This window comes from Aulonocara sp. 'chitande type north' Nkhata Bay, linkage group LG2, assembly GCF_057382095.1.
Source record: "Aulonocara sp. 'chitande type north' Nkhata Bay isolate Kocher_YH1m ecotype deep benthic linkage group LG2, A_spYH_male_GT1.1, whole genome shotgun sequence".
Taxonomy (NCBI): domain Eukaryota; kingdom Metazoa; phylum Chordata; class Actinopteri; order Cichliformes; family Cichlidae; genus Aulonocara; species Aulonocara sp. 'chitande type north' Nkhata Bay.
In genome coordinates, this window is record NC_141345.1 from 28381586 (window position 1) to 28394137 (window position 12552).

The 12552-nt window shown below is 38.4% G+C and overlaps 1 protein-coding gene across 1 annotated transcript in view; it reads left to right on the forward strand.

The window, feature by feature from the left end:
- LOC147338110 (neuronal acetylcholine receptor subunit alpha-7-like) overlaps positions 1 to 12036 on the forward strand; it is a 37424-nt gene extending 25388 nt beyond the window's left edge. The window contains exons 5-9 of the mRNA XM_086257969.1: positions 5094 to 5341; positions 6109 to 6303; positions 6888 to 6974; positions 9829 to 9938; positions 10040 to 12036. Coding sequence (XP_086114095.1) covers positions 5094 to 5341; positions 6109 to 6303; positions 6888 to 6974; positions 9829 to 9938; positions 10040 to 10633 — 1234 coding nt within the window. The 3' untranslated portion in view covers positions 10634 to 12036. The remainder of the gene's footprint in view (positions 1 to 5093; positions 5342 to 6108; positions 6304 to 6887; positions 6975 to 9828; positions 9939 to 10039) is intronic.
- The last annotated feature ends 516 nt before the right edge of the window (positions 12037 to 12552 follow it).

Sequence of the window (12552 nt, forward strand, 5' to 3'; positions counted from 1 at the left end):
CATTTTTATGTCAACACTGTGAAAGATGCACTTTGTGTTTTCTTTAAATGAATAATTCCATGTTACCACTGTTGGATGCTTGGTGTAGGTGTCCTCCCTACAAGTTGTAAGCTGAAGAATGAAAATAGGAAGTACTTACTAGACAAAAGCTTACCATAAATTTTTTTATTCATTTCAATTGTATTAATATTACCATAATGATGTTTAGAGGTGCTGAGATCCGATTCTGTCTAAATATGGAATGGACTGAATGGAAAGACAAAAAATTAGATAAGCCAGCTCATTTCTTTCCCAGTGTGAAATCTCATATTTCTCCGATATTGGTTTTGTTATTGTCAGCCTGTTTTGTTCACACTGCTTCACAATTATATTTTACGCATGGGTAATCTATACAGTGAGCCATGGATTTATCATCCAGAAGATATCTGTGCATTCCTGCCTGGGGAAAATAGTTTTTTATCCTCCATCTTTGCAATAGTTTCAGTCTTTAATTAGCACATTTCATCTTCCAGTTCAATAATTACAGTGGGTCTAATGACTTGCTTTTCGTCAACTGGCCTCATGAAAACACAAACCAAACTTTAATTAACAGATGAGACCGTTAAGATATTTCTCTTCTACTGAGACTTCTACTTTACTTCTACTATGGCTTCTCTGAAAAAAACCAAAACTTTTCTGTTAATTCACAAAATACTAAGTTTTAAAAAGACACTTTATTTTCTGTTTCATGCTTTGTCTTTTACTTGTTTTGTTTTAGTACGCCAGGTTTTGGATGAAGCCTTTATAAATGCTGAAACACTGAGAATGATTCAGACCTTTGATGGTGCAGATAAAATAATAGTCGTTATAGTTATACCATTGTGACATTTTTCAAAGCCACCCAGTGGCAGGACTGTTCTGGTTGCTGAGCATATGTTTGACATCTCTGATATAAAGTAAATAGAACTATAACGGGCCGAATATTTGAGCTGTTAACTTTTCTCTCATTAGAGGAAACAGAAAGCTGCAACGATGAACATAACAGACGTCAAATTCAGGTAGGACAAAGACTGAATTGCAGTTATGGCAGAAAACTTAAACATACAGCACACAACATTGTGACAGGCCATATGAATTAATAGAGAAGTAATCAAATAAATGGATGTGAACTTTTTTTTCCTGGACGGATAGCTGAGTTGAATGAATAGACAGATGGCTGGATTTAATGATGTTTCTCTGATCCATTAAAATTAATGAAGTTTTGAATGAAAGAAAAGAGTCAATGTCTTTACTGCCCAGGAGCATGTTTTCAAAATTCACGATGGTTTATAATAAGGTTTATAAGAAACCTAAAAAAACCCAATTCTGTCATCTATTATTTTTTCACAAATCGCTGAAGTGGTGACAGGATAAGTAACAATAAGGTGCGGCGTTATTAGTATATGTATTCATGCCTATGAGGCTGTGCAAGTTCCTAAAATGCTTATGATGACAACATGTTTAAACTTACATTACAGACAACATATTATATGCAAAACCAAAGAAATTATCAGATACCACTGTGTAACATTACAAGTCTTCTTCCGTCCTGTTTGCTTCTGTATTTTATGATTTGAAGCTGAATTAAGTTTATAAGTAATCCATTTAATGTCACTTTGCACTCTGCTTCTATTCTGTCCATTTGCTAACCACGAAGCCTCGAGGCTGTCAAACAGAAAGCCTCAAGTCATGATGCCCTGAGGCTGCTTAATAGAGGGCTGTATCTCTGGAATATGACATAATGGACATGGACAGATTGGTCTGTACTTCATGCAGTCATTCTGAGTCTGAGGCACTGACCTTGTGTAATTCTCAACTATGCTTGACTAAAAGCTTCAGAAAAGCTTTGGGGAAGGTGTTAGCTGTTTCCTCTGGAGAAATACACATTCTGTATCTCTATTTTATTCTTATCTTTCTCAGATTTCTTTTTAAAAAAAAGCTTCAGACTAATCATTTAAGATACATAAGATTATATTTGACATAATTTTATATAAACATGTTTACCGTTTGTACATTTCTTGTGCTGCATTTAGAATTTGTTCACTCTGTATGGCCTTTTTTCTGCCTCACATCCAAAAGACTTCCTTCTTTTTATTATTGAGAGTCAGGTGTTGAGTTAGTGAGAATAAAGCCGGGTGAGTCATGTCCCATGGTGCAGAGACCTGTCACTGCCACCATTGTCACTGTCGGTCAGTCTCCGTTTCCCCCTTGCTGCACTCTGACATATCCACAGCGCCCTTTTGCCAGCCTGTATGTGTGTATGTGAGCGTGACAGCTTCTCCTTCTCCCAGGGATATCACGTGTCCAACTGTATGCTGTTTTAATAATTCTAATCTTTACATGGCAAAATGTTGGTTACTCCATTATTAAGGGTTTCAGAAACTTCAAATATGCTCACAAATGTTTAACTGTAAGGTCTGGTAGATCTTTGATGTTACTTGTGCATCGTGGAAGAGCCATGTAATGATGCTTTAAATTAATAATTCCATGTGACCACTGATGAAAGCACTGTGGAGGTATAAGATAAAGAAATGCAACAAAAACTATAATCAAGCTGAAGGGGTAGGCAAGTGTCTTAAGTAAAAATTGAAAAATTGCGATTAGACAAGTGTGTACCTTCTGGCATCTACTCACACACACACACTTCAGGACATCGTCATGTGTGTAAGCGCTGATTGCAAGAAAGCTTGCACATCCAGATAAAGTAAGGCCAAAGCTTGAATAATTCATTGCGTGTTTCCACCTTGGCCAACCCCACACATCCCTTCCTGAGTACCTGCAGGATCCACAGCTAATAGCGACGCACACAGCAGAGACATAAAATATAACACTTGACCCTCCAGAGAAAAGGTCAATCACTCAATCTGAGAAGAAGCAGGTACAAAGAAAAAGGAGCCATCTACAAACTTTGGTTAAAATGCAGGCCACGTTTTTTTGTCAAGTCTCAATACTGCTGTGGGGTATTTCAGACACGCTGATGTTATCACTCTCATTGGGGATTGAAGTGTGTGTGTGTGTGTGTGTGCCTATTGCTTTATTTTTTGTTTGCATTTTACTGCATTGTGTGTGCCTGTATACTGTGCATTTATGTACAGATCTATATGTGGCTTTTTAAGCTGTTTGGAGTGTGAACTAAAACAATATAGCTCACAACAATTAATACACAATGTGTCTAATAGTTTGCACATGTGTATTTTCATGTAATAAATACACTTATTAATCAAAATGTGTTATTATTTAAAAACTACAGTACAATAAAGCATTTGCTCCTTTGCCAGTCATATTGTCCACAGCATCAGTGGTCTGTTCCTTTTTTCTGCAGTGTTTTTTGCAGGGCTTATTTTTTGGGCTATTGCTGTATACTTTTTACCAGCACTGTCTGCTCCTTCAGGTTCAGTCCTCTGATCAAAACTTCTGTTTTGTATTCACACTCTTGCAGACCTTTCTTTCAGGAAGCTGAAATTTGAAGCAATATGAGAAACTCTCACTCTCTCACTCTTTTTGTTGCAGACTTTTGTGTGTTTTTGTATTGTCTTGTTAATTTTGTTGTTTTGGTAGCTCATAAAAGAAGATTTCTTCCCCTTTATTTGATAGAGCAGCAAGAGTGAACAGGGAAAGACATGGAGCAAACTCAAACACTGTCTGCTGCATGGTCACCTGCTCAACCTTAATTGATATATTTTACTGAATTTTTTGTATTCACTGGTCTAAGCTGACTCATTTTTTCACTTCTATCCAAATGCCGTATTGAAGAAGGATCTAAATTGCTTTCTTCCAGCCAGCTGCTACACTCAGAATTTAGTTTGCTTTATGACTTTTGCCATATACTGTTAATTCTCTAAAAGTTCAGGTTTTGCCTCTGGCACTTTATTAAGGACTTCCCATTCTAACCAACACCAGAGGAGCTTTTCTTTAATATTTAATTAGAGTTCAAGTGGAGTACCAGAGCTGTAGTACAATCAAGGTTATGCACATGCATTTTCTTTACTGTAAGCATCTATCTCTAAGTGCTAGCACTCTTCGACTTGCAGATGTAACGTCAAATTATTTATTTGTTTTTGGTACATTACAGCGAATATTGTCAGTGAAACAGATCCAATAATTTTTATGTGTTTCATATTTTGCTCAAACTGGCGTTTAATCATTGCAACAGTTAGTGAGTTACAAAAAACACAAAAAGGATCACCTACTCTGTTTTGGTTTTGCAATTACATATTTAGCGTTTAACAGTTTTCATCAAGGTGTATAGTTGCAGGCAGGTTGAGGGCTCAGTAGATATATCACTCAACAACTCCCTGCTGCCACTGCAGTCACTGCAGACTATACATGAAATACGTCATCTCCCCATTTTGAAGCTTCAGTGTTAGCATCTTGGCTGCTATCATGCTATAATGGGGCATGATAATTGCATTAAAATGCTCCGACCAAACGTAGGTGGTAGCTCTTGGCTACATCACCCCCTATCTGTGCATGCACCTGTCCCTTAAAGCAGCCTTGCCTCAACTTAAAGCGTTGATAAATTGTAACGGGTTAGTTTTACATAAGCTATGTACCCTTGTAAAATTATTAGCTATAAAGATCAGTTGCTAAGCATGATCGTTTCTGTGCTAAAGATTGTTATTTTATTATCTAGTCCATACAGATTGACTCATGACCTAGTCTCAAAAAGTCACTAAAAGAAATGCAGTTTTTGGCACTTGGCTTCAGTTTTCAGACTGAAAATGCTGGCACAAAATGCAAACAATATTAACTGTATCAGGTGTCAGCCCCATGGTAGACTGGTGCCCTCTCTCAGGTGTAAACCCTTCTTTTGAACAGAGACAGGCATTGTGCAATTTGCTATTTCTGAGAGCACAGCAAAGCTTCAGGGCGACTGTGAAGAGTAGGAACTGCTACAAGAATAAAAACACACAAATAAAGGCACATTGGCACCACGTTTGCTGCAAATAAACAGATGTGACAGAAATACCTTCTTGTTACTTTTTCCATCAGCGCTTGCATTCCCCAACAAGATAATTTTATCATGTGGCAATGAATGAATGCTTTAAAAGTACTGTCCTCTGCTTTCTTCCCAGTGCGGATGAAAGGTTTGATGCCACGTTTCACACCAACGTGCTGGTGAATGCGTCGGGTAACTGCCAGTATATTCCCCCTGGCATCTTGAAGAGCACCTGTTACATCGACGTGCGTTGGTTTCCCTTCGATGTGCAGAAGTGCGATTTGAAGTTTGGCTCATGGACACACAACGGCTGGCTTCTGGACCTCCAGATGCTCGATGTGGACACATCCACTTATATACCAAATGGAGAGTGGGATCTTGTGGGTAAGAGGGCTTCTTTAATCAGAACATTGCAGAACTTTGCAATAAGAAAGGCTGCTTAATTCAATCTGTCACCAGAGAGTGAGGTGTTACATCAGGTTTTCTTAAATCAATATTTCGAATCTCTTTTATGTAAATAAAAAGCTAAAATACTCAGACATAAGCAGATGTTATACATTATATACATGCACACTGCCTGTTAATAGACTGACATGAGGCCAAAAAAATGAGCTATAATGAATAGACTGGAAATGGAAGAAGTTTTGGAAGACCTCTCGAGGTTTTCAAGCTGGGACAGAGTAGAAGGAAATCCCAGTTCCAGGGCTCTGGGGTTTAGGTTAGTTTGAAATGGGTGTGAGACAGAACCAGATGGCATGCAAGAGAAACAGTTTGACACTTTGACATGAGTGTAGCCAAGCCATATGTGAGTGGAGCTAATCACTTCCCTAGAGCTGAACCTTAAGGTGAGAAAATTCTAAAATTCAGGAAAACCATGGCCTACCTACTTTCTACTTTTTTATTTTGCCAAACATTTAAATACAGAGTGAAAATAATGAGGTTGAAATAAAATTTTATTTGAGAAGGGACTGTATAAAATATTAACATAAATGCTGGCATTCAATGCATTGTACCAGAGTTAGCTTAAGCTAATTTGCAATCCCATTGGCAGGTCGCATGGTCACATGGTGTTTGGGTTTACATGGTAACAAACATTTAAATGAAGTTTGCTCTTTAGTCCACAGAAACAGATCTGCATTTGTGTCCTTCAGGTGTGCCGGCCAAGCGTAATGAGTTGTACTATGAGTGCTGTAAGGAGCCCTACCCTGATGTGACGTTTACAGTCACCATGCGCCGCAGGACTTTGTATTATGGACTAAATCTGCTCATCCCCTGTGTGCTGATCTCTGGCTTGGCCCTGCTGGTCTTCCTTTTACCTGCAGACTCAGGAGAAAAGATTTCTCTGGGTGAGAGGGGCATGCTGAACACACGTTAGCTTACTGCAGATATGTATTGGTGCATATGTGAATAAGTAACAAAAAAGAAGAATTGATATAGAATATTGGTCGAGTAAAATAAAACAAACAACAAAGGGGGTGTATTGTTTAGACATTCTTTAAGTTTTTAAATAAAGGAGAGTGTTCAAACTAATAAGAATGCAAACACCCTGCACAGTACATCAAAACTTCAAGGTGCCCTCACATGCATTACAAGCATATTTGTCCACAATGAATGTTGTAATGAATTCATGCATTTAAAGACACTTAAAAAAAAAATCACTGAATGCATTCTGTCCGTGCAGAGCATTGATGAATAGCTACCTGTCTGTGAGCAATCAGCAGCTACAAAGTAGGGGAGTTTTGAAGCTGTAACCTACCTTGAACATGTCAGAGAGGGCACCATCTGACAAATGGTTGTAGTCACGAGAACATAACTGATTACATACATAAGTAATTACAAGAATAATTTCATACACCAGTGACCCTGATTGCATCATTATGTATATGCTCATGTTCTCTCTCACTGTGTCTCTCTTGGTTTCTGTCTCAAGGCATCACTGTGCTGCTTTCGCTAACTGTCTTCATGCTTCTGGTAGCTGAGATCATGCCTGCAACGTCAGACTCTGTCCCCCTCATTGGTGGGTTATATTTCTGTGTTTGTGTGAGTACATGTAACATGTTTAAGCGTGCGTGAATGTTGAATCAGGGGGAGCAAATGAGATTGGTATGCCTTAGAAGATAAAGCATACCAATGATTTTGTTTAGCTTTACCTGATACTTATGTCACGGCGGGGTGCGCCGGTGTGTTTTTGAAACAGGACCCAAAAGCAGATGTGGACGAGGTGTTGCAGGTTTAAACAGAAAGCGATCCTTTATTTGGATGATTGCAGGAGTAAACCAGGAAACCAAAGTAAACTGACAAGACACTAAGAAACAAAATACTAAACGGTACTGAGACCAAAACCTAAACTATGACTGTAGTGGAAAATAACAAGCAAAGACCATGACTAATAATACATAACAGACAAAAAATCGTAACTAAGACTGAGGTCAAATAAACAGAACCAGGCTAGAACTAGGGCAGAATAAACAGACGACCCGACAATGGCATGAAGAAAACAAAAGGCTTAAATACAGACATGAGGTGAATCAGGGGAAGTGGAAACATATGGGGAAACAGCTGACAGCCATAAACCTAATGACAGGACCAGGAGAGAAAAGCTAAATACAATTAACAGAGAACACATGACATTGTCAGAATAAAACAGGAAATACTAAAACTAAACATGACAACACAACTCAACAGACCCAACACGTGATGAATAAATACCAAACCCCAAAACATAGAAAACCCAGGAACAATAACCAATAACTGCCTAAACTAAAGGCAAAATAGGAAATAACACAAAAACTAATAACATATCAAAAAATACAAAGAAAACTCAGAGTGCTGGGTCGGAGACCCAGCCTGTGACAACTTACTGATTATACCTCTTTGTCAAAACTTTATTATGGCTTCTGAAAAATGAGTGACAGCAGCAATAACAGGATAACTTATATTCACCTGCCACTTTATTAGTTACAACTTGTTGGTACTACTTCCGATTCATCTCAAAGGCGCTCTATTGGATTGAGATCTGGTGGCTGTGGAGTACATTGTCATGTTAAAGAAACCAGTTTCAGATTATTTCAGCTTTGTGTGCTGGAAGCAGGCAGAAGATGAGAACATTTTGTTCATAAAAGGAATGGACTCTATGTTCACTTGGTACTAAAGAGCCCACAGTGTGCCACCACCATCACCACCACCTAGAACAGGGTGGATCCATACTTTCATGGCAGTTATGCAAAATTCTTGCCCTGCTGTCCAAATATATATATATATATATATAAATAAATAAAAAAAAAATATATATATATATGTACCTCGTCAATCTGGAATCGTCATGGAAGGACAGGCCCCTGCACGGTATGTACCACCGGCAGATAGAGGAGGTGGCTGATATCCAGAAATCCTACCAGTGGCTGGACAAAGCTGGACTGAAAGACAGCACAGAAGCACTAATCATGGCAGCACAAGAACAAGCTCTGAGCACAAGATCCATAGAGGCTGGGGTCTATCACACCAGGCAAGACCCCAGGTGCAGGCTGTGTAAAGATGCCCCAGAGACAATCCAGCACATAACAGCAGGGTGCAAGATGCTAGCAGGCAAGGCATACATGGAACGCCATAACCAAGTGGCCGGCATAGTGTACAGGAACATCTGTGCCGAGTATAACCTGGAAGTCCCGAGGTCAAAATGGGAGATGCCCCCAAGGGTGGTGGAGAATGACCGAGCTAAGATCCTGTGGGACTTCCAGATACAGACGGACAAAATGGTGGTGGCTTAGATAAATAAATAAATAAATAAATAAATATATTAAAAAAAAAAAAAATATATATATATATATATATATATATATATATATATATATATATATATATATATATATATATATATATATCTGAGTTACTGTAGCTGTCAGGGCATGAGTCTTTTATTACTCGCCAGCCGTTAATCACAACATAGGTGTGCTAATTTCTTGTTTGGCTTAGTTCATTTTAATTGTGTTTTGATTAATTCGCAATTTAGTTTGTTCTGTCTCAAAAAACAATGTGGTTTGGGTCCACTTACCGTATTTCTGGAATTATTGTACATCTTGTGTTTTTCTATTGATTCTACCTCCGTATAGATATACACTTTCTAATAGCAGCCTAATTTCGTGCTCCACTTCTACTATAACCTTCTTTTCTGTCCTTTTCTTTTCTTTTTTTTTTCTTTTCTTTTCTTTTCTTTTCTTTTCTTTTCTTTTCTTTTCTGTCCTTTTCTTTTCTTTTTTTTCTTTTCTTTTCTTTTCTTTTCTTTTCTTTTCTGTCCTTTTCTTTTCTTTTCTTTTCTGTCCTTTTCTTTTCTTTTCTTTTCTTTTCTGTCCTTTTCTTTTCTTTTCTTTTCTTTTCTTTTCTTTAAGGCCCTAACCTCTTCTCTTTTATCTTTAAAAAAAAAAAATCCTAACAAATAATAATGAAACTCCACCTACACACTTATCCTACCCCCTCCTCTACTGCTTCCTGATAAGAGTCTCTCTCTCTCTCGCCTCTGTTTTTGGGTTTATTTACCTTTGTTCTCTGTTTTGTTGCACTGTTTTGCACTGCTTTTATTCACCCAGCCTCAGTTCAAATGTGCATCTCTTCCCTTTAGCAAAATAGTGTGTTGTAGATTGAGGAGAATTGCTTTCCTTTCATGATAGAGTGTGAAATCAGCCTAGTTTATTCAGTCTTGTCTGTTTCTAAATGCTAGTAATTATGAGCATCTAATAATAAAATGAGGAGTAAGTGGGAAAAAAAACATGCCACAAGTAATAAAATGATTGATCTCATACATAACTCTGGGGAAAAAACAATTAAGCCTTGTTGATTTTCTTTTGTGTGTGTGTGTGTTTGTGTGTACTAAACAGCTCAGTACTTTGCCAGCACTATGATGATTGTGGGAATGTCTGTGGTGGTTACAGTTATAGTCTTACAATTTCACCACCATGACCCTCACGGCGGGAAGATGCCTAAGTGGGTGAGTGACTGAAGCTTATATTAAAAGATAATCATCATGTTTGTGTTTGAATGAATATGTTAACGGTGCCTATGTGTTGATTTTCCCCTTTCTTCTTTCAGATCCGTGTGGTTCTGTTAAATTGGTGTGCCTGGTTTCTCCGTATGAAACAACCTGGCGATGAGCGCAAGCGGCCGGGTTACAAATATCGTCACACCTCCCACCACCACTCCAGCACCAGCTCCATAGAGATGGGAACAGTACCAAGCCTTACTGTGCCGATGTCACAGACGTCCTGCCCACCCTCAGGCACCTCCAATGGTTCCATGAGTCTCTACTTTGGCAGTTACCATCCTATAGAAAGCCCACACTGTCCACCTTCTAGTGACTCTGGGGTAACGCTTGGGGGACGTGCCCACAGCTCCCCCAGTGATGAGGCAGAGCCACATGTCAGCAGTGGTGTTGTAGGCCTGGGGATGGGAGTGGGCCTCCCCCCACCAGAGATCCAGCGTATTTTGGAGGAGGTGTCGTACATAGCTCAGAGGTTCCGGGACCAGGATGAGGCTGAGGCGATCTGCAGTGAGTGGAAGTTTGCAGCCGCAGTAGTGGACCGGCTGTGTCTAGTGGCGTTTTCTCTCTTCTCAATCATTTGTACCTTCACAATCCTGTTGTCTGCACCCAACTTCATAGAGGCTGTTTCTAAAGACTTCACATAACTGGTTACAACAGGAGAGAAGGAATGAAGAAGGTGTAACAGGGAGAGAGAGAGTGTAAGAGTGAGGACAGTGGAGAGGGCATAAATGTACGTGGTCCCAAACCAACCAAATCTACTGAATAGGAGGCGAGCTTCAAAATGTGGTGCAAATAAATGCAAAAGCACCTGCATCATGCTACATCATAAAGGTCAGGAAAAATTCTTTTTATTCTTTCTGTCTTGATATAAGAAATAGATTGATAGATTTTCTTTAAAAGGAAAAAAATATAACCAAATAAACAAACAAAAATACTCAGAACACAGAAAAGCAGTGAGAAAGCAGAGGACAGCATTGCATACGTTTTTTTTTTACATTAAGTAAGTGGAAGACAACTGTCTTTACCCTGAAACTAGTGTAAACATCATTTCTGTCCATTAAAATCACCTCTCCAATGATACAAACTCCACCACAGTCCTCTTTGTTAAATATTATTCTCCTGTCCACTTGCACCACCTCAGTCTGAGTTCATACACCCGTTGTTTACCTTTTAAGCTAATAAGGAAGTCACACATTACTTCTGATAATGTAAATCCTTGTAAAAATGTTTAGTGTAGTTACTGAAATGAGATGTTTCACTGTGAATCTTAATGTTTTCTTGTCCGCGTAGATCAACAGAGCACTGAACAAAACTTTATTGCTTTATTGTTCTTTATTCATCAGTTTAGGAACTTCTCACTTTGTCTTGCCTCTTCATTTCGAACTATAGAATCTGTAACATAATAAGAGCTGTGAAAAATAATGTTTATGAAATATCCAGTGTATTGTATTGACAGCACTGTGTTGACTGGTATTTATGGTTGTTGACCAGTAAAAACAAGATGAACTGGTGTCTTTTCTTTTTCGAGTACTGTAAAATATCACATGTTGACCTGTACAGTAAATCATATAACCAAGTGCTCTGATGTGACATGCGCTTAATATTCATTTAACTGTTGAAAACAGGTCACGTAGTTGCACCAGTTTAAAAAACAAGCAATCACTTGAAAGCTGTTAAAGAGTTTGCACTTGTTGGAAATCATACGTGGTTTCTAAGGATGAAGAACAAAGTGACTTTTGAATCCTTGACACTGCTGACACTTGCTAGAGGCTCAATCGCAAACAGAAAATGTCATAACCTCATTTGCCACCATATCACCAAAGAATATAGTGTTGATTCAGGCTAGGATCCCAGTATGAGTTTTCCTGAAGGAGCTGAGGAACTGAAAGTGACTGAAAGCTGTAAATGTTTACTTCCACCTCCACCTCCCACCCATGGAACAGTTGCCACCATTCTCTGGTAGTTACAGTCTTTATCTCTTTCATTCTGCCTAAATGTGAGTGTTTTGCTCTCTGTGTTAATAAAAGACTATTTATTCTCCGTATAACAGGCTCTGCATAAATCTGTGGGGATATAATGTGGAAGGAGGCAAACGTGTGGCTTTGTTGCTATGTGAGACAGTCACTATAGAGTCTACACATAAAACACAATCACATCTAATCCTTATTGGTCTATTGTTGTGAATATTGCATTTATTGAATACTTTTAATCACAGAATGATCCCAAACAACAAATAATAGTTGAGAATTGCTGTAAAACACATCAAACAGTCCAAGGATCTTACTGGAGTAGACAAATACAGTGTAACATTTTATTCAAGATCTGTATATTCTTCGCTCTTTTCAGTAAAGCTTTGGTTTTCTTAGATAGTGGCATAAAATTGTCTTTGGTCCCAGATAAGGAAGGGGAATGAAAAATTGAATGCGGGAGGAAATTAAATATAAATCTGAGCTAAAACCATGACCAAGAATTTGGGGCATGTTTTCCTTCTGTGATTTAGGAAACATGCTCTGATTTCTTTCTTCCTCTTTTCCTTTTTTTCTTTTGTGAGACCAACAAAGAC